This window comes from Lates calcarifer, linkage group LG24 (genome assembly GCF_001640805.2).
Source record: "Lates calcarifer isolate ASB-BC8 linkage group LG24, TLL_Latcal_v3, whole genome shotgun sequence".
NCBI classification, from domain to species: Eukaryota; Metazoa; Chordata; class Actinopteri; family Centropomidae; genus Lates; species Lates calcarifer.
The window spans coordinates 13,392,444-13,415,410 of NC_066856.1; the positions used below are offsets into that span (position 1 = coordinate 13,392,444).

Below are 22,967 nucleotides of genomic sequence, written 5' to 3' on the forward strand. Positions count from 1 at the left end.
AGTGAGAGAAAATGTATATTTCTCAAGAGGTTGACACTTATGATGATAGATCATCAAAAATCAACTCATCTACAAAAACAATCATTTGACAGTGGATTAGTTTTAATTACTGCAGAGAGTAATGTAACAGGATGAACCAGCCACAGTGCCAGCTACAAATTTTACACTTCAACTTAACAAAAAAAGAGACCCCCCCCCCCAGTGAGACTTCATCCTGGTTGAACTAAGGAAAAGAAAGAAATACTGATAACAGTGGCTAAAAGTATGAAAAAACTTACCTGGTCCTTTTCCTCTGAAGGAACATTAACGGCTTTAATATATGACTTTATAATGTTTTGCCCCCCAAAATAAAGTCTCCAACCATTGTTTATCGGTTTAACGGAAGTTCCCTCTCATCACATATACAGTCACTGAACAGCTCTACCAGAGCTGGTTAAAGGACTAAGACTAAGAAAAGAAAAATGGTAAAAATCTAAGCAGTAAAAGCCAAGATAACCTGATTCTTAGTACCAAATATGGGTCAAGCTCCAAAAACACTGAACCCTACATTTCCCATAATGTAGCTCACTGGGGTTTTTCTTTAGATGCTCCAATCCCCAGTTTTTTTTTTCAGTTTTTTTTGTTATCCCATTGTTGCCATCAATACTGGATGTCTCTTTCTCTTACTCTAAATTATTATTCACTTTCATAAATGCCAAACTGGCTCAAACTGAACTACAATTAATGGAGCTCCCTTGCATCTGGGCTGGATTGCAAAATCCCTCATCAGCGTCAGGGAATGGTGAAAATGTCACATTAATTTGTTATTACAGGATGTGACACCTGTGCTACGTGGAGGTTAAATGGGTTGACATGGCACTGATTGTGGTCCTTTCCTGTTCCACTGATCATCCCATCTAGGCGGCTAAGGTTTGATGACTGCAGCAAAAATATTATTCCCTGTGAAATAATTCATTTAGATGCCAAAAGAATAGGACACACCTTAAAAACACCTTTTGAAAATGTGGGGATGATAATGGGCTATTAGGCTGTCTAGACAGTTGTCAGATTATAAAAGTCACGAGTGTCTATCTATTCAATAAAAAGCTATTTATGTTATAAAATGTTTTTATCTGACACTCTTTGGATAAAAGATATGGGCTCTGTGTGCATAATATTATAATATGCTAAGAAAGCATACACACCACACAGGATTACCTCACACTGTTCTATTGATACAATAATCTTCAGTGATTCCTTCCAAAAGAAAAATATCTTGTCAAAATCTTCTCAAAAGAAGATTCGGCACTCCCCTCTCATCACTGTCAATCTAGTAGACAAGCTGTCTAGACTTTCCTAAAGATTCTGTCTGCATGTTAATCAGGGTTTCTGGCTTAACTGTGTACATATGCTAACAGACTGTGGTACAAAGAAACAAGCGTCAACTTTGCCACTAGCTTTCCAGAGAGATCTTAGATTAGGCTATAAATGATGATGGGAATTATAGGGGAAAACCTTGTTCAGAATTATTCATTATGTTTGTACAAATATTTGCATATTACCATTTCTGAGCCATGATTGCTTTATAAAGGATATGTGCCTTTCCCATATACTAGCAAAATGGTGTGTCATAAAAGAGCCATTTCAACAAGAAATATGCCTACAACCCACTCACACGCAGAGCCCTCACAATTGAAGCAATGAGGGGCTTCACTTAGCTTCAAGGAGCTATTCACACAGAATATGAACCTGTAAGTGAGAAAAGTGAACATGTGAAGTTTTTATGGAAAATCATTTTAACAGCATGACTGCTTTTTGACTTTTGATGATATTTTAGAAGGAGAAGAACATCTGTACTTTTTATATGAGAATGTACTGATATCAAACCATCCTGGGTCACAGTTTGGTTCAGCAACTCTTCTGAATCCTGATTTATGCTTATGAAGGGACAGCTTTCTTATACTGAATATATAAAAAATGTGGTTTTACTTGTTTTCATTTCATTGTAAGCTGGCTCTTCCATCTTCGTAAATGTTCTTTATATTTACTTATTTATTCTCTAAACCACGCCTTTCAGTAATGTATACTTCATGACCTTAAGATCATGTAGAAATCTATCTAGCTGTCATGTACCAAGCCCTTTCTTTACAATTAATAGAGACTAAAATTTGAAAACAAAAAGGAATGTACACATACTGAAATGAAGAAAACTGGGGCTGTAACTGATGATTATTTTGATTTCTGATTGTTGTTTAAAATGTCAGAAAATGATGAAAATGCCTGTTGTTGTTGTTGTCCTGATTTCACAAAGAAGACTAAAAACCAGTGAATATACCCCATTTGAGAGGCAGGAACTCAAAAATTTTCAGGATTTATTCTTAAGGAAGATTAAGCAAATATCTACTATATGTGCATCTGTGAACAGCCAGGGTGCAGGTACCCAAGGGCATTTATGTAGTCTCCATATCTGCCTCCATGATGGGAAATAATATCTACACTTATTAGACTGCAAGAAATCTGATACTGAAGCGCAAGTCTATTGTGAGCCACTGATTCCACTATTAAACCACAAATCTGCTGCTCACAGACACATTATTGCCCGTATCATTTCTGCAGGTGACCATACACACCGCAATACTTCATTAAAACCGTTCAGAGAGAGTTATCTCTGGGATGACTTTTTCCCAGAGGAGGTATTTGTGTATCTATATTTCTCCATCAAGGCCCTCACATCGCCATCAGTGGAGAATATCAGAACATACAGCTATCAATAAGACTGTTAAAAACAAGCCAGTCAGCTAGCAGAGAGTTTGCGTTTGGAATGGCAATAATGGGATGTGTGCACTGTCACCACTCACACAAGTTCAGTAACACTTGAAAATTGCTTAGCATTCAGCAGCTGCTTCCAGCACGGAAAGGGATATGCATCAGTACTGAGAGAGAGAGCAAGAGTGTGCATAGGCAGTCCTCCCCAGTGTCTGGCCGAAGGCCTCCCTGGTGGATTATGTTACCCAACAATGGACGTGGCCTTTCACAGTCAGAGCATGCTCCAATAGCTGGAAGGCATACAAACATGCCTCTCTTCCCCTTTCCTTTGCTCTCCCACCAGAATTGACATTGTCCCCTGGCAAATGCAGGTCTACAGTATGCCTTTATATCAACAAATGAGTGCCCTAGTTTCTGGTGAAAGACAAATAAAAAAGAGGGCTATCACACCAAAGCTTTTCAACAGAGCGTACTGTGACAGGAATGGCATCACATGTGGAACAGGACCCAGCACCTCTGCATGTTTGTGAAGACCAAAAAAATTGTGAGAGCGTTGTGACTTTTAGCATCTCCTCAATAATCAGAAGGCTTGACAGGACTGTGGAGAGACAATGATGTGGTAAGATACACTGTACACTACTGTGTGTTTATTATGTGTGCAGAGAAACGCACACTATCAACACAGAGATGGAGAGACAGCCTGAGGCGTAGACTGTAGTAAGTCCTGAAGGCATGAGCAGGCATGAAGGGAAGCTATAATGGTAAACACCGCTCCTCATCAGACATTCAGTAGATGTGACTTAAACACTGCTGCACACACAAATATCCGTCAGCAGGATACTGGATATACATCAAAGTGACTTCATCAGAAAGTGTAATGTACTGTGCCTCATGCTTCTGTTGTAGCCTGATATCAGCATAGTGGGTTTGACCCCATTATTAATTATATTTGACAATTCAGTGGCTGTCTCAGCTAAATGAACATGTTATGGTGACTGCTGACATCCAAGAGTACAGAAAAAAACTTAAAATCAGCATAAATCCTGGGAAGCAGAAAGTGATTTTTTTTTCATCCTAAAACTCCTCAAAAGGCAGATAATCTCAGAAGAGCGGGATTAGTACATTTATTCGAGCACTGAGTCTATGTTCATTCAGTGTGAGTAACAATCTGCCTCAGTACAGTGAGACCTGTTTCGTAAGCAGTGGCGCACACACACTTCCTCGTGAGACCCTGTGCAACGTCTTCAGTGAATACAGGCTTTATGAAGAAGTTTGGCTCTCTCTAAACCTCACAGTTTGGAGCACAAAACATAAGGTTCTCCACTGGTTTCCCTGAGGTAGCGCACAGCTTGTTCTCCCTGCTTTTTGAAAAAAAAAATCCACAGGAGAAAAGCTGAAGAAATTAAATTGGCATGCTGACAGCACCCATACGACCAATCTGAGCAGCTAAGTGCGCCAGAAAGTGCACAGGCTGAGATTACAGGGCTACTGCAGGAGTGCTTGAAGAGTCCCCTCAAGCCAAACTAGTAAGTCTCATTGGTGCGAGAAAGAAGCCTTGGACACAGAAGACGTCCTGTTCTCATAAGTGAACCACTGAAAAGCAACAAGATGTAGTGGGACCTGACGGGGCTCTGCTCAGTAGAACAGTGCAGCGTAATTAAAATTCAGCAAAGAAAAGTACACAGCCTGGAACTACAGCACATCAGAGGATACTGCTATAGCTGACTCATCACTGCTGTCATCCACAACCATCATTACAACACGATTGTGACTTCTGGCCTTCCCTAATAAAACCTGAGGGGGACAAGTTATGAGTAACAGCTATGTCATCACTGTGCATTGCAAAATCTTCTTTGCTGTCATCATCCCTTATTTTTTATTGTAAACCCTTGGGGTGTTAGAAAGCAATATTTGTGCCACTACTAGTCTTAGCCTCCTTTCTGCCCTATGGGCTGCTCAAAATCTGATGGCCCTTTTATAATTTCATTTTAATGTCAGGGTTTGACGGCTTCAAAGACAAGCTCAGAACAGAACAGCAAACACACAAACAAGGCCATTTCTGCTGTGGCACATTTACATCCGGACAGAATTATCTGCATAATTACACGGCAAAGCGAGACTTGCTGGGTATGGAAGAAGTGTGAAAAATATGCAGAGATTTTTTTAAGTATTCAACAACCCTTATTTCCCCTCGAAAGCATCCTTAATATTCCACTGGCAGCATGTGGAAAGCAGCAGCTGAGACACTGTTTACAGGTATTTTGTAGCAGAGCAGATCTCATCGTATTTTAACACAGCACAGACACAAGCAGGATAAGCCCTCTACTAATGGACGCAAGAATAAAAAACAGGGGGACAATCACAAAAGATTCTCAAGTCAGTGGATTCTTATATTCTCATCATCTGCGAGGTGGCTGAGATATATGGAAATTATATAGGAGGACGCTACTACAGCTGATGACCATATCAAGACAAAAAGGAAGCTAATGAAGTACGAGCACAGGGTTGAGAGTTCAGCACAGAGTCCATCATTATCTGACAGGCAAAGAGGAAAGGCAGCTAATGATCACTCCAACACTCCATCTACACAGTGGTATATGAAGCCACTGCAGTCAGTCATACGAGCGAGATGCAGACGGTCTCTTATGGGGGATGGGACGGGAAGGGAAGGGGGAACAGATGCTGAGGCCTTGTGTTTAACAAGGAAAAGCATGCACGTTTACGGTTTAAGGAAGTGACATGAGCACCAAGGGAAGATCAACAGATTGTGGGACTGTTCGCTGCTTCTTTGAGATAAGAGAACGATGTGCTCGCAAAAAAATGTCTGCCTCGCAATGCTTTTCACTTAGAGTAGGCAAGAAAAAGAAGATAAAGAGAGAAGAGGAAAAAAATCATTAAATATGCCTCTTATTCTCTTGAACATTACCTCAAATCTGGAGGATCTGCGTGAGCTGCAGTTTTCAATCAATATTCCCATTCATGCATTATTTCAGCGCTTAATTTCGTTTTGGTAAGCGACTAATGGCTTCTTCATACTTCATTGACCTCTTAGCCTTGATACCTTCCTGTCGTCCTTGAACCTTGTTCTGCCTCTGCTGGAGTCAGAACAACAATTGCTTTTTCTTTTTTTTGGCCCAACTGGCTCAGTGCCCCTCCACACACCACAACAATAATTACAGCCTATTCTAATAGCATATAATTTTCATCTACACCAGGAGCCATTAACACAGCTTTATTCTAGTAGACAAACTGGTTGTGCATTTACATCAGACAAGTGATCCATTCATACTGCAGCTGGAGTTAGTCTAGAGAGTAATTTACAGATGTAATGTTGTTCGTTTATGCCTGAATTTCATGGGCTACTACTTGTGGCAGTGTTTAAATGACTGGAATCAAACGTTCAGTCTGGAGCAGTTGTGTCTGTGCAGACCACATGCAACATCAAGCCAATTTCCAAGGAGAGTGACTGAACCAAAGAGCCTAAATAAATCCATAGAGCAGACAGATTGCTATGGGAATAAGGCATGGTGCCCCAGTACCCATCAGCGGAGTGCCTACAACCTGCAAGGCTTCAGAGTCTATGACAGAAAGGAAGATGTGTCCAGATTAACACCTCAAAGCCTTGGCCACAGAGTATATGTATGTTCTGCTGGTCATTACTGCATCCTCATCCCACAAGTGGCAGCAGCCTGTTCAGATTTTTTTTTCTTGGCTTTTAGTGTTCAAAAAGAAAAACATGCTGCGTTCATTTTGCAAAAGGAGCAAAATTCATTAGTTTATCCTCATACTAAAATGCCAAATACGCAATAGCAGACGCAGTTGCTCCGTCGAAGCGCACGAATAGGGTGATTGGATATTTTACTCTTGCCTCATTATCACTTACGGCAAGTGGTAGGGAAGGCTGTCAACGTGCCACAGGGGCAAAATGCAGTCTAACAACTTTGTCCAAACAAATTACCTTATTTGTTTAGGAGTCTGGGTTTATTGGAAAGTTATGGAAATGTAAATCATTAATGCATGCGAAATCTGATAACATTAGAAAAGCAGCATGACGAGGACTGCATAATCAAAATGAATAAATTAATAAATGAAAAAAGTAGCTGACGGATGATCTGATAAAAGAGATCATCGATTTTAACTGATGACAAGTGCAAACAAATTCCCACCGCAGAATGAATGAAACGAGCAAACAATTTGCGCATTTGCCCCCTACCTTGTCAACACAGTAGATTGGCCGTCCGAGAATCGCCTCGAGAGTAATCCTCTGAATTCCGCTGAAATTGCTGCCTTTCCTCGCGATTATTACAAGTCGGGATTGATCATATACAGTAGGACGTCACTTGGATGGTAAGGTCCCATACACTGTAGTATCTTCCTGTAACGCTCCGTCTGTGGGCTGCAGAGGCATCACTGAACGTATGAAACAGCGCTGCACATGAACGGAGAGAGGGAAAGTCCGGCATGGAGTCCGGCTGGTTGGATTTGTCAACAGTCCAGTCATCCAAGCTTGATTCTTGACATCACTCTGCAACATATTTTAGAGATAGTCATGCTCCCAAAAACTCATACAATGTTTAAAACTGTAATTCCTGTCAGTACTGGTGATGCGTTGCTAATAAATATCACAAAACAGAAAACCGTGTCCCATGAAGTGAGCCCCAGGTGCATTTAATTTACCAGTAATTAACTAATTTAATGGTGCAGTCTAATGGCCAAAGGCTAATATCTCATTCCCTTTAACACTGTTATACAAAGTTTTTGCTAGCGCTACACAGCCAAAGTTAGTATTAACAGCTGTTCACTTACCAAGAGCTGCTTTTAGAAGAAAAAGTACACCCTCTGGCTGGCGTTACTTCGCCCTCTCATGTTGGACCATCAGTACACTGGGCGCTACAGCGACTATCCAAAGTGGTGATACAAGACCGGAAGGGGCGGGGCTAGTTGATTAGCATGCTAACTTAACAGTAGAATAAAAGAGGAGACAGCTTTTGACCTGTAAAGGAATTAAGTTTGATGATGAACTCACAATTTTTCTATTAAACTGTAAACATCTGTTAATGCTACACTGGCTATGTAGCAATAGCAAAAGCTTATCATACAACACCTTTAATCATCTATAAGTAAAGTAAGTTTGGGTAAATATTTAAATTTTGTGTATTAAATTATATCTTTAATGCATTACAGAAATCAAATAATAGAAATAATATAAGACTGTGATATTTGTGTTATGGAAAATGAAATCCTTCATGCATTGTTAAAAAGCTGAATAGATTTTTCAGTGCCGTTTTTATCATCTCAAACAACTTTTGTATTCAGTCACACAAACACACACTCACACAAAAGATAGACGGGTATTCAACACAGGCACATCATACAGACCCATCACTCTCTGTTTCACTCTAGCAGTGATACTGATGAATGACTGGAGGCTACTCTGCTGGGTAGACAGCAAGAGCCAGCAAACCAGCCCGGCCTCTGCTCTGTGCCTGCCAGGCAGCCTAGATCTAATAACAAGGTTGCATACTTCAGTGGCATAACCCTGGCAACAGCAGCAGCAGCAAAGATTAAACTTGCTGGAGGCTACTACTAGCATGTGTTAATATGGACTTTGCATCATCTGGGTTTAAGCAGTTGTGCATTTAGAATATAATACACGGCTCTGGGTTGGATGTGACACCGCATAAGGTAATGTCTGCATTGAGACATTATCTGGGGATTTATTGTAGGCTGAAGCCTTTTCATCAACCAGCAATCAACAATTTATTGATGGCAGTCAGTCAATAAAGGCGTTCCCTGAAAGTGTCGGTGAAATCAATATTCCCCCATGGCACAACACACCCAGAGAGAGAACAAGAGATGGAGGGAGCGAGAGAAAAAAATAAGCAGCCTATAATGAGTGGCCACACTTGCACTGTATGCAAATAAGACTGATTATCTGTGTTGCCAGTGAAGTATTATGAATGAACTAGGGTGAAATGGATTTGTACAATTCACTACTGGTATCAAAAAGTGCTAATTTCCAACACACCCTTTGACTTAACTGTAAGTGTAATGGTTTAATCCTGCCCGATCCCAGTGTGATTACTGATTTTTCTAATTGTCACCCAAAGCTGACCGCAGTAAATCTTTGAGAGCTGTTCTTTAAGAATAACAAGCACTGCTGTGGGTTTACACAAGGAGGGAGTGTGTGTATACAGTGCCTTTGGGGTTACTTATATTCAAATTCAAGACTGTGTTCTGTGTGTGGTGTCTTTAAGGCGACTTGTGGTTGTTCAGTGAGTCCCTCAGGATGTGTGTGTGATGTTATTTGCGTCACAGCATCTTGTAAGTACAGTGCACCCATGATGCTAGCCTACACATCAAAGTATGTTCCATGGCTTGCCTATTTCAAACTTGAAAATAAATAAAATCCTAAGATCCCTGAGGCTTGTCAACAAAACATTTGAGCAAGATTTAAATTGCATTCATGCTTATTTAAAAGAAGTGTAGCTGAAAAACATCCATAAGTCCAGTCAAATCCATGAAAACAGCAGTGTTTGAACACATTTTACATTTAAAAATAAACGTGGGTGACTGTTACTGTGTGCATGTTGTCAAAATGTTTGTGGGTCCTGCCTGTAGCTGAATCCAGTCCATATTTTACTCTTCTCTCTGTCTCAGCATGCAACAGCCAGCTATTTATCAATAATTCATACCAAAGGAGGTAGTTGAAAACATATGAAAGATGACACAGAGAGTGCAAAGTAACTATTAGATTACTTTGTTGTCACAATTACCAATAAATCACATTATGGGAGTTTGTCAGAGCCTCACATTATTCAGGTCTCTTACAAAAAAATCCAGGAAGCAGCAATTATTCTGCATTACTTGCTTGTTTTAAATGCATTTCTATGACTCAAGGACAGCACAAATACATTTAGCAATGTGGGTGATGTGTATTGACTCTGTCAACTGAGTAATCTTGTGGTTTATAATTACAGTGCAATTTATTTGATTAATCACATTTATGAAGCTGGCAGATGAAGCACCAGCCATATTAATGTAAATTATTAATCACTGTGCATCATTAGAAAATTCTGCTGATACCATCATAGCAATGACAGTCTTGTATCAGTGAAAAGCTTAATGAGTATATATATATATATCCAGCATTAGACCAAAACATCAAATAACACTAAAAGGACTTACTTGCTTGTGGAGATGAATATTGCATGCAGAATAAACAAAAGAAATCTGAATTGCCTAACATCTGAAAGAAAATCAGCATATTGATTGGAGCAGTAACATGCAGCAGACATCACCCAGTTTCAGGGCCACCTTCCCAATCTCCCTGTACCCCCCTCCCCAACTGCCACTCAACCATCTTCTGCTGTTTCCCTCAGAACAATTTCAGACTTGAGAGATTAGAAGATCTCTGCTACGAGGCGTGGCTGGGTGAAATCTGCTTCACTGGATGGGAGACCGTAAGCACGTTCCCACCCAGTGTTTTCAATCGATGCTCATGAAACGGCCCAGAGGGACGTCTGCAAACCTTTGATATTCCCTTGAAGACTCTATTGCTTTTCGACTTGATTTAATTCGGGCCCCTTTGTCTTGAAGCAAATTAATTCCAGCCTGAAAAAGTAACATGTAAACATCAGTATCTCAAGTCAACCTTGCAGTTTGTATGTACATTTTTATTGTAAAGGGCTCAATTAATGTTATACATCTTCTTGCCTAAGAAAATCATGACTCATATCTGAACCTTCTTTTCACATGCAAGAACTGAGCTAATGAACAGAGCTGGGAGATTTGCTTATATTCTGTAGGGACTCAGGAACACATTATATGCTAATTACTGTATGTTGTTTACTGGATACTAAGGTTTCTTCTTCAGCCATCCAAACACTAGTAAAAGCACTAAGAATAGAAATGGCATTGAAGCTGAATAATTCAGACGCAGGGGGTGGAATACACAACGAGTTTTTCCACAAGCCTTGGAAAAAAAAAATACAAGCCTTAGAAATACTCATATCAGAATGAGTAGTGTGTAGGCATAATCATTTGTCAAGAGTGTGTGTACCAACAGTGCAGAGTCATAAAAGAGCCAAGAGACACTTTACACAAGGATGAGCTAATCATATCAACATCTTCTGTGGATTGAGTTCATTCAGATGCACTTAGTGGATTCACAGTATGAACAGTGTCTCAAGAATTACTAAGAAATAGTCATCACACGTCAGTAAATTATCTACAGTTGATAAAAGCTGTTTCAGCTTGTTCATGGGAATCTACAAGGTCCACTTTTCATTTGCTTTACATGTAGTTAAGTGTCAAGGTCCTCCTGAACAGAACATGCAGCACTTACACTTTTAAATGCCCACGTTCATGCCATTGCCCTCCTTCCCATTTCCCTCTCTATGGGACTTGTGTTTTTAACACATCCTAAACTTTACAAAAGAAATTCATAGGGAAGAATTAAATATTGAACAGCACAACTGAGAATGTTACAGTAGTCGTCTGTCAGTACTGTGGATGAGCAAACTGGAACAAGATTCCTGCATTAAGGCAAAAAACCAACCCCTAAACCAGTTGTAATGAAGGAGCGGTACGGTATTCACATCACTTTGGTTTAATGAGACCTGTCATGAAGTGATGCATGATGTCCAGCCACTTTAGAGATCTTCCTGGGCCTGTAACTAAATATTAATTTCATTATCGGTTGATCTGTCAAATATTCTTTCTATTTATTGATTGACTGTTTAATGCTGCTTCCAAACTGTATGTCAGACAGTCAGATATTTCTTTGACTGTCTGAAACCTAAATCCAACACTCATGCTGTGACTGGTCAGCTGTGTGAGAGAAGAGCCTTTTAATGTGAACAACTGAGTGCAATACTATGAATGTCTTCCTGAAGAGACTGTCTGAAAATAGTCCCATGTCTCCCCCTGGCTTTTCACTTCACCTTAAAGTGAGGTCATTTGGAACAACTATAAACACATTTGACATGGTATTCTGAGAGACCATGAACCCTTACATGACAAGACTGATGCCACTCTCAGGTCTGTATGCTAAATATGAGGCTAAAGCCAAGAGATGGTTAGTTAAGTTTAGTGAAAAAAAAAAGAAAAAAAAGGTTGCAGGGTGGAGATAACTAGCCTGATTCTTTCGGAATATGTGCTGAACTATTAAACAAATTATATATAATGTGTTAATTAGTGAGCCTTAGAGTGAGCCAGGCTAGTTGTTTCCATCTGATCAACAGATGACCTCTTTATGCTAAGCTAAGCTAACAAGCTGTAGCTTTGTATTTAGTGTATAGATGACAGTCCCATCTAACTTGAGAGAAGAAAATAAATATTTTCCAAAAAGTCAAACTATTCTTTAAATTTCCTATGAGGTTTAGTATCCTGCTCAGAATAATTCTGACAGGACACACAGCTGCAGATGAATACCTAGCTGCTTCACAAATTGATGCACTGACCCTCCAGTAATGGGGAGGACTTGGGATGGTCTCTCTAATAACCAATGTGCAACCTTGATACTGCATGCTTTATACATTCCAGCAGGCTTTGGAGAATTTCTGTGAGAACTACCACTCTTGGGAAAGAGCTGTTTATATTGGCACCATTGGCTTTGTGTTGTTACTTTCTGTCACTGTGTTGTCATTCTGTAGCTGCCATGTCCTTTTGGTAGAGACAGGCTGGAGCAATACCTGCTTGAACTGTTCACTGACAGGTAGAAGGTGCTGAGAGAACCAAACAGTGACTACATTATCTTTGCTTCACTGCACTGCTTTCTCTTCACTTTTCTAGCTCCTTGCCCTCTACCTCCCTCTTTTTTTCCTCTGACTTTCTTGTTGTGTGGACCCCTTAATTCACTAGGTCCCAACTGAAGTGACAGGTGTCAGAGGGGCTACTCTCATATTAACTAAAGACTGTGACCTTGGAAAAGGCTGAGCTCATGTCACATTCACCAGGACACCTCTCTTCTCGCCAAACCAGTCAAAAAAGAAAAGCAGAAATGGAAGTCATTACTATTTAAATGCAAGTGTAACTGTTAAACTGTATAGGTTTTAAACTGAGGGTGAAACAGAATATACACTTGCCACAGTTTCAAGGTTATAATGAGGTATAATGAAATCATTTGGTTATAAAAGGCTGTCACACTGTTCTGTCAGCTAATGTCAATTAATTTCAAGAAAGCTGAATAAATTAAGGGAAAATATGCACCATGTCTTGGCTTCAACTGACCATAATGCACTGCAGCCAGGATATTTAAAGCACATTAACTCTATTTTTTTTATACTGGGGAAAAAAATGGTTTCTTATTCTTACCATTGTTGTCATTTTTGCTCTCCACTGCAACCAAATGCAACAAGTGCAGCCACATTTCTGGTGGATGTCACAGTGGATGCTGGGAGATATGGTGAATTGACTGTAGCAGAATTAGATATGGCATGGTTATTACTTTACATTACAAAATAACACAAATTGATGATACAATGTAAAAATACCCCAGGAATGAAGATTTCCTAAAGGTAATTTCAGGAAAAAAAATGTCTTTGTGCAAACAAAACCATGCAAACCTTCCTTGGAATCAAGCAATTCTGCATTTGAGACACTCTAACAATGCCACTAAATCACCGTGTATTCTGCTGCTGGGAGTTTATAGCACTGACAGTATTGGATTCAGAGATGAAAGAGCAGGGGTGGGGGGTATGAAAGTAAATCATGGAGGATGGAAAGAAAAAATGCTTGTGAATGAGAGACATGCTGCTGTGGGCAGACGTGATGTTAAATGTTAGTTTGCAGATGGAAAGCTTTGATGCTGGGATATCAAGGAGGGATCATTACTCTATATCCACCATCAGCTGTAACCACTTACAATATGTGTACGTTAATGAGATACATCCTCTTATAATAGAATAATTAATCATATCACAGACCAGAGGGGCCAAGCTACTGTAAGGAATTTCTAGTCTCTTTTCTCTTGACATCAGTCTCTGGAGCTACTGTTCGCCATACACTTGTCATCTTTGTGAGGCGGCCATTTTGTCTCATGCATATTAAACATTCAATTTACCTCCATTAAGCTTTTTGCTTGGTTCAGTTTCCCACCATTTGTAGTGCAGGCTGGATAATTTAAGCAAATACAGTTTGTACTCTCCAGGCTGAACATGATAGATGATGTAGCACATGTGAGAATTAAGAGAGGAACTGCATTAAAGAAATGGGATTTTAAAATCAGTTGGGATATGATAGGGTATGAAATCAAAAGTGGATATGACTGTATGCATACAAAATGTTGGCAAATGAAAGGAAAAACGAACATAAAGTGTTTTAGTAAGGCTGCCAGAAAATGCCAGAACAGCATCTCTAGGAGTCTATTCAAGTGATGAACACCATTCTGCTAAAATATGTTTTAATAATAGACACGGACCCATGAAAATAAAGCAAAACCTACTTGTGTTCACAGGTTCCATATGTCTACTGGTAGTGACCTGCTCAACTGGAGAGGGATTTTTTCCTTCTTTTGTTTAGCATGCTAACATGCTTACAATGACAGTTTTTAAAAAAGGATTATGCTTAATGTCTACTACTATGTTCACTATCTTAGTTTAGTCTGTTAGCATACAAATAAAATTAGCACAAAACACAAAGTGTAGCTGAGTTGTTCATGGCAATAACTGTCGAAATATATAACTTTAACTATATAACTTTTTCTGACATATTTGTGTTTCTTGTGTTTTTTCTACTTTCCTCTCCAGTTTATTATCTCACAGCCCTTCAGATTTATCTTTTTAGATAATTAACACACTGCTCCAAAAAATCTCCCATAGGTGTTCAAATGGGCTGTGTCCTGATGATTGTGAAGACCAAAATCTATTATTTATATACTTTTCAGTCTCCCCATACCATTCAGTGACACCTTATGTCCTGTATTGAAGCTTCTGTACCTTTCTGGAAAGTGTTTGGAAACTATAAATAATCAATTATCAGTAAACAATAAAGAGTCTTCTTTTAGCACATGACTTTGACAACACCTGAAGTAAATAAATGTTTCCTTGAACCTTCAAAGGCTTTTCATTAGAATAAAGAAATATTCCATGGTGCCAAGCATGTCACTGAACTGTCAAAACAACAATGTGAGGCTTTTCATGTTCATAGTAGCACATTTGTCTGATGGTGATCTGTTATTTCTCATAGCAGTGAGTTTGAGCAGGAGTGCTGATAGCAATTTTAGGTCTAGTTGACAAGATATGACTTTAGGCCTCTAAATCCCCAAAATCAGATTTAGTCCAACATCACCTGGCTTGTCTGAAGGGTTGTGTGAGCCCACAAACCTCCAGCCTTCACCCTCCACAAGCAGCACCCAGGGTTAGAGTGACAGGAAAGTAGTGGCATCGAGAAAGGTTGTACAGTGTATACTGTGCGCCCCAAAAAAAGAAAAAAAAAATCCTATGTGTTGTGTCCAAACTTGATATTAAGCAATAATACAGCACAGCAGTAGACAGCAGTGGTTACCGGGGTCCTTTGGAGGAATGAAAATATTATTTTGACAGCCTCTTACAGACCAAAGTGGTTTCATATGTGGAGATTTATCTCTTGTGATGGCTTGTCTGGGGTGAAGAGGTGGGGATAGGATGGAGTAATATTGGATGTGATCCTTCCATCAAAGCTGAAAATATGGTGTCTACTGCTGGTCAAAAGAGGTGAATCTTTTTTTCTTGTTTCCTAACAAAGCTTATTTTGGTGTAACTCACTGTTTTAGTTAAGCAATGCTTCAAAATACCTTTTTTTATCTTGAGAAATGAACATGTGGTACCTTTAAATGTTGGATTATGTAGGCTGCACAGTCTCAACAGCTCTCTAATAACATGTAAATGATAGTTCTGGGACTCTTGATTACATTTAGAGGCTAATATCCTCCACTCTCACCTTTGCTGTCCTTTGCCATCCTCATTTGTAATCTAGTTGGCACAGCCACCACTATTGGTCATGGCAGTGTAATTGTGACATTAGGAGGTGACTTGGTTCCAGTGGGATCTACAAATGTCGTCCACAAATACAGCGTGAAAGTCACATAGCCTGGGCTTTGAGGAAATAAACAGTCCACATACACAGAGCTTCTTAGTCATGGTCCCTAATTACCAAATGGTTCATGTAGGAATGTCCCAATTGTCCAATCTAGTCAGCACAGAAACAATGCCAGGGAAGCTGTTGGTGTGCATAACTATTTGAAATTTTTTCTCTTCTGTGATTGATCAAGATTTCCAACCACAAACTGTTTTCTGTTTATCTAGGTCTGTCAGTTCAAGGTAATTGCTTTTCTTGCTGGCATCTGAAAAAAAAAAAGAAAAACCAACAACACCAAAAAACAGTGTTTGGATGATGTAATTGCTGCATGATGCAGAAAGCCTGTGACAAGTCACTGTTGCCAAGACCTGCATGAGTCATAAAGTGAATCATAATGTATTACCAATGTGACAGTGATCTTTTATAAGACCCACCATGCACATATCTCTCATAATGTAAGTGATCAAAGATGGCGGGCGTGTAATTGGATATGATTTCATTCATTAGATGATGAGCAGCCGACAAATTGGGCCTTGTCCTCTGCCAGCAGTACGGGTCACAGCAATCAGTCAGTCAACTTGAAAGAGTCATCCAGACACAATGTGGGATTACAGCGTCAGAAAAAAGCTAAATACTGTTCCGCGTGTGGCTGTGAAGTCAACAGTGATGTTAAGTGTTCTTGTGGTAAATTTAGCTTCACACACTGGGAAGAGCTTGTTGACTTGATGGTCATAGAGGACTGCTAGTGTTCATAAGCGTCAAATCTAGAACTTTTATTTTCTCCCACACATTATCAGGTGTTATGACTCACCTGTAGTATATAGTGTGTGCTCTCTGGGAATGTGTAAGTAAGTGTATACCTGTGTATATATCCTGCATGTTTGTGCACAAGAGGCCATAAAGCCTTTAATCCAAGCTCTCCTGGAGGAGCTCTGCATTAATTATTGCTGAGGGTGAAGTACAATACACCACAAGGCAACATCTGGTGCTGGGTGAGGAAACTGGCAGGGGAGGTTTCCTGGGTCGTGTGCTTCCTTTAGAAAGGTTGAACCTCAGCTGTGCTGCTGTATCGCTGCCTGCCTGCCCACAAACTCAGTCCTCAGAAGTAGAATAATTGGATCACATGGATAATGACACATAGACACAAAATACTTGTTTTTTTGTGACCTTAACTGCTGAAATGTTATTATTTTGTCCCACTGTTACTTAAAATTCATGTAATGACATTTCGAATACTAATATTTGTTTTTTTTTTTACTATAACTCAAATTACATTCAAATTGCCTACCTAGGATCAAGGGATTCACAAGAAATAATTAATGTAAGTTAAACAGCCTTACTATTTGTAGTTTCATTTCACTGATATCAGTTTACTATTCACTCTCCTAAGTCCATATCAGGGCCGCAATACTAGGTAATGCAATTCCTATTTATATTTTTACACCAGCTTTATAATGGCAGAGACACTTTGGGGGATATTCATTGTCCAATACAATAAACAGTAGAGGACAACTCATAAAAATTAATCATATCAAGATTTGTAGCTCTGGTCAGAGAAGAGGTGAAGGTAGAAAAGACTGACTGACTATAGCAAACTGATTTCACCATAGTTTAAATGCATGAGAATTTGCAAATTGAAGTTACAGTAATTGCTGTGAAATGTTTCTCTATGCAGAGGCATATCCTCAGATATAAAGCATGTGATTCAGTGCATTTACCTTCCTTTAAAGTCATGCTGCCTTTACATGTGAGTTAAACGTACAGTGAGCTGACACCGTACACTCTGATAATGTCTGCTACACTATGATGCAATGGTGCCACTGTGTGGGAGGAAGCTGCAAACACGACCTGTAGTGACTACACATTATTACAAGTGGACAGTCTAAATCAGCACTTAATCAAAGAAGTCTCAGGCCTATGCTTTCAGTTACACCCAGAAATGAAAATATGCACAGTAAAAGAAAATCTATAGTTCTTTAGTAATGTCTATGCTATTCTTTAAATCAGTTTCAAAAGCAGTGGCAATGTAGCTCAAGTGCTGACTGCCTGAATGAACTTGTCCCACCAGGGCTCGCTGTAGCTGTTCAGTACTACAGACCCATTGAAACTCATATACTTGATTTGACTCAACTCGCCTCGGCTTCTGCTGATGCCAGCTCTCATACATACTCACGCATTTCATTTTAGAGAGCCCTGCACTCTTCTGCCCTGAGAGGTGTGCAACACTCAGTACTCGAAAACTCGAAATACTTGATACATTGAAAGGTCAGCGACCAGTATATACAGAGGAAAAATAACACTTGAACATCCCAGCACTAGCTCAAACTAAATGCCAGCAAAGAGGGGACTTCTCAGTGCATCAAATTTACGCTTGGCTGGGAACATCCAATTCACCCAGCTGATTTAATAACCTTTTTGTTTTATTCTACAATCTTACACTATTCTAATTATGTCCTGATTTTCTTTTCACACCCTTTACTCTTTACCCTGCTTTTAACAACAGATTGTTTATGACAGGGAAAGATAACAGATGCTCAGTTCAGGACCATAAAAAAGGATGACACAATATATAATATATCATGCCAGGGCAGGTTATGATAGGTACTGCCATTTGCTATTTCAGACCTGCAGACAGTGGACTACATTTGTTGTGGAGGAACCAGAAAGACGGATTACATATGAACATAGATATGTATTTTTTAGAGTAGACTTGCATTTTTTACATATGGAGAAAACACTTTGTTCTAACTGCTGCTTTTTCGTCTAAGGTGGCATTTATATCCTCTTGTGGACTTTCACCCTGTGACCATCACCATGGTAAACCACAAACCAGCCCGCGTTGTGCTCATGTTTCTTGCATTTTTTTTGTTTTTAGCTGCAATGACGCTCAACTCTATGTCAGGATTCGGTTCTAAATCAGGTAAATATTTGTCAGATGAACTACATTAGTTACAGGTTTTGTTAAGTATAGTATTTGTGGAATAAATAATAAAATGTGCTTATCTCGGTTCAGGTGTTTTCCAGCACGTCACAGAAGATGTGACAGTCAAGTATACAACACCTTTAACTCCTGCACAGTGGGCTCTCTTTGTCTGGGATTTCACATATATTTGGTTTTTAGCCATGTTTATATACTTTTTAGTGGGACTCTGTAGAAGGTAGGCTTTTGCACCATTCATCATACTTAATAATAATTAATAATTTAGAAAAGATGATAATGCTTAATAGCTGCATCACACTGTAGAACTGTGTCTATTTCTTTATACATTCATCCCATCCCCTTGTATTATTGCATGCGGCAAATCATTCCACCTCATCCAGAGGCAATTTAGTCTTCCTCTGTGCAGTCATTTTCTCTTTACATGTTGCAGATTGCTCTAACATTGTATGAAAGAGTCTGATTATTTCCCAAAAGGCAGAGTTTGTTTGCTGTGCTGTATTTTCCTTCCCTCTAACAATATTATTCTTGCTTCCCACAGGACTGCTTATGACTGGCTGTATACCATGCCTGCAGTGCTACCTTATGGATTTCATGTCTCTATTATCATCAGCATGTGCCTGAACATTACATGGTTGTTTTTGTTTGACAGAGAGTAAGTGTGTAAAAACATGTTCCCAAGAAAGAAAAAGAAAAAAACATGATTTTTTTTCTCCCTGCTGTCGTTCACATTAGTTTAAATGTCTACTTTTCTGTGTGTCCATAGGTTGTTGCTGTCGGTGCTGATAACCTCAGCACTAATGGCGCTCAATGATTACATGATCCTCTTTTTCTCCTGTCATGGACTCAAGATCTATGGAGCCTGGTTGGATAAACATCACAACATAGACCTTTGGCTTATCAGAATATTGGTAAAACTAAATCATAACCATTTTCTATTTACCATTTCTGTATGAAATAGATGTTTTTTAAGCTTAAAACATGTAACCAGGGAGGGAAAGAGTCAGATGAGGTGCCTTTACTTTACAGAAAGAGAGCTTAAAATGCTGGTAAAAACAGTAATAAATGTACACATTCAGCAAACAAGGGTGCTCTTTGGCGTGAAGGGTAACATATGTAAAAAGACATAAACCTAGTTAAGTAGTTTATGTGGAACTGTAGGGTACATTTTAACTTTTACTATACTTAAACATTGACATAGATGTTTCATTTCCTTTTCGTTGCATTTAGGGACAACATGTTATTTGTTTTGCCTTGGAACATGTAATCCATATTTGCAAGCATAAAAAACCATCTGTGGGATGTATACTTAACAAGCAGCCAACTATCATCACTGTCCAGTAAAAAACGTGTATATACAGATTTGACGATGCTGCATTTTTCAGAAAGGTGTTCCTTTATAGGTTGAAAACACTCTCATACTTTTATAAGAAAAATGCACTGACACAAAGCTGAAAACAGTGCCGTTTTTCTCACCTCATTAAAGTTGACATTTTAGAAGTACATTGTTTTTCTGGGACAGCTAAGATGTACTATTGTTGTGATGCTAGCTTAGAATCACAAAATAATCCATTATTCCACATTTACCAAGGTAGAGTCACAGTATTATGTCCACTTTTCCTTATTTCTTCCCCTGTAGGGCTTTGGATTCAAAGGAATGGTTGGTTATTTGCTTTCTTGCCTAAAGTCAGATGAAAAGACAGAGAGGCGCAGGATCCAAAATTGAGGAAGCTATCAAAACTTATCAGCCACGTTGCATCATAAACTTCTATTTAACATTCACACCAACATTAGCTCAGTGTGAAAAACTGCTCATGGTCATCCCATCCCCTGCTCATTTGGGCGAAGTGATGCGTTGGCCAGTCATGTAGGCAGATGTTTAGAGCAAAGGCAAACACAGGAAGAAGAATATTGTTTAAAGCATTGTTGCATTCTACTGTTACTCATAGCCACCATGATGACATGTTCAGAGTTATACAACCCTGCCAGCCACTTAACAATTCATCAGTCTTAAGTCAAAACATAGACCCCTGGTTGATTTTGGGCATCAGGGTTTTTTGGTGTGAATGCAGCCTTATGAGACAGGAGTCACTGGTACAATTATGTCTTTTGAATATAGTATATAGCACGTTACCAGCAAACAGTAGAGAGAAAGTAGAGAGAAGCTCTTGGTGCTGCTGTGTCTCCTGCTATTTCTCCTGGCAGAGAGTTTCCCCTGTTTCCAGTCTTCATGCTAAACTAAGACATGAAAGTGGTAATGATTTGATCATCTAACTTTGAGCAAAAATGTATTTTTCCCAAAATGTCAAACTACTCCTTTAAAGTCACATTTTATTAATCAGTTGACAGCTTTCCATTGGTTAAGTCCTGCTGCACACTGCTGATACACTGTAAGGTTAAAGAAGCTAGCTGCTGGTTCCAAAGCTGCTGGCTGCTCCATCACCCATATCTAAAGTCCCACTGGCTCTGCAACGTCTGTGCACAAGGCAACTGTGGTCTGAGATTAGGAGGCTGGAAGCACCCTGTGTTAGGCCATGGCAAACCCTGAGATTGGTTTCCAGTCCCTCCTTGCCTGGCACTTGACTTAAAGAAGGGGTGACAGATACGGTCATGTGACAGATCAGCATCCTGTACGGTAAACTGTATTTGAAGCTGACAGAGAATCTGCCAAAAGCTTCAGGATTAGGACAACACCAAATGCCAAAGAAGCTGGTCACAGCTTTCAAACTGGCTGTTTGTAGAGCTGAAACAATAAGTCCAGCAACATTTTCCACTGTTGTCTTAGAGTTTTAAGGCTAATAAATTAGTCAAAAAAAAAAAAAAAAAAAAAAAAAAAAACTTGACTGAAGAACACTGTTAATTTCAGGGCTTGCTACTTGCATCTAAAAATAATCTTTTCACAAGTTTATACTGTGTACAGTCTTGGTTCTGACATTAAGGGAAGGATAATTATATGCCTTAGCAGATATCTGCATTGCTAATCATTTAAGCTTTGAAGTCTTCTTTCATTGTATTGAATCAGGTGCAAAATGGAATGGCAGTGTATGCAACATGGGGGACCCTCTTCACTCTACTGAACCTGACGATATACTTACAGTATCAGACAGGAACATCTAGATGTGACTGCGCGATGCTGTCAATGCTGCTGCTTCTGATGAAGCTGTTAGTCTGGTGAGCGGGCTCCCTACTGTGTTATGTCATTTAGCCGTCGGGTGTTTTTTCTTCCCCTGAGAGATGCTGCATGTGAAAAGGAAACCAAATCTTTTGTCTTTGTCTCCCAGGTTTCTGTTAGAGAACTTCTATTTTGACAAGCATGTGCGTTATATTGTGACCATATACCCTGTGGTGATCCTGTGGTTGACAGGCACCCTGAGCAACTCTGGCTCTCCTGAGAGTCACATTTACATCTTTGCAGGTACTGTTTGACGCTTGAAAGGAAATGAACACTGTTCTTGGTGATTAATTCCTCTGTCAACTGTTCATTAATTCAGCTGTATATTTAATCTCTTCTTCCCTCTTCAGCTGTTGTCCTGGCTATCTCCTGCATCATGTTTGTGGCACGCATTGCCCTGGTCACATGGAAGCACTACAAACAACCACTTTACAAAGACAGTGGACCCAGTATGTCACCAATAGAAATTGCCTTGACACAAAGGAAGCTCTTTCTGTGAATTAGTGTGTGATGTTGTATTTTCAGTATTTTTCTGGATGGCAATGTCAGTTGATTTTAAATTTACAATGGTTATACTACAATAAATACTACAAATAATGTGTAAATACTAATAACATGCATTTCTCCTCACATTAAAATTCAGTGCACATTTTTTTTTAAAAGAAATGAATAAATGTAAGAAAAAAAGTCACGAGTCATTTTTTAATCATGTTTTAAGGAAATTTAAAATCTAAATGTCATGTTTTTCTCAGTGAAAAATACACTGAACAAATGGTGGGTTAATAAGGATATTAGGAAAGAATTTAAACAGTGATCAAATAGAATACAGGTTTTGAGGGTTATTAAATAGATGTTAAAGGATTGTTATTAAAATTGTAATTGTAAAGCCAAATAATGGCAAAAGATATACACATAAATAGTAAGGGTTAGGTTGAAATCAATTATGAATATGACAGAATTAAAAAAAAAAAATTCTATATAAAATGATGACATTAATCATAATCAGTGTCTTCTTGTATGATTAGATTTATCTCAACATTTTGGTCCACATTT

General features: G+C 39.1%; 3 protein-coding genes across 5 annotated transcripts in view; 2 read left to right on the top strand and 1 right to left on the bottom strand.

The window, feature by feature from the left end:
- Window positions 1–7,637, bottom strand: part of dlgap1b (discs, large (Drosophila) homolog-associated protein 1b) — an 86,995-nt gene extending 79,358 nt beyond the window's left edge. The window contains 2 exon segments of the mRNA XM_018695334.2: window positions 6,959–7,270; window positions 7,552–7,637. The gene's annotated coding sequence lies outside the window, so the exon portion shown is untranslated.
- The window catches only part of insig1 (insulin induced gene 1), a 255,924-nt gene that overhangs the window by 176,725 nt on the left and 56,232 nt on the right, over window positions 1–22,967 (top strand). The window lies entirely within an intron of this gene.
- On the top strand, window positions 18,399–22,583 carry LOC108896276 (uncharacterized). Of its 2 annotated transcripts, none has more exons than XM_018695314.2 (7): window positions 18,399–18,724; window positions 18,818–18,962; window positions 19,284–19,397; window positions 19,509–19,653; window positions 21,741–21,913; window positions 22,024–22,157; window positions 22,265–22,583. In XM_018695314.2, the coding sequence occupies exons 1-7, from the start codon at window positions 18,619–18,621 to the stop codon at window positions 22,411–22,413; spliced, it is 966 nt and encodes a 321-aa protein (XP_018550830.1). In that variant the 5' UTR covers window positions 18,399–18,618; the 3' UTR covers window positions 22,414–22,583. The 2 variants fall into 2 exon arrangements, with proteins under 2 accessions (XP_018550830.1, XP_018550831.1); XM_018695315.2 differs by having other exon boundaries at window positions 21,765–21,913.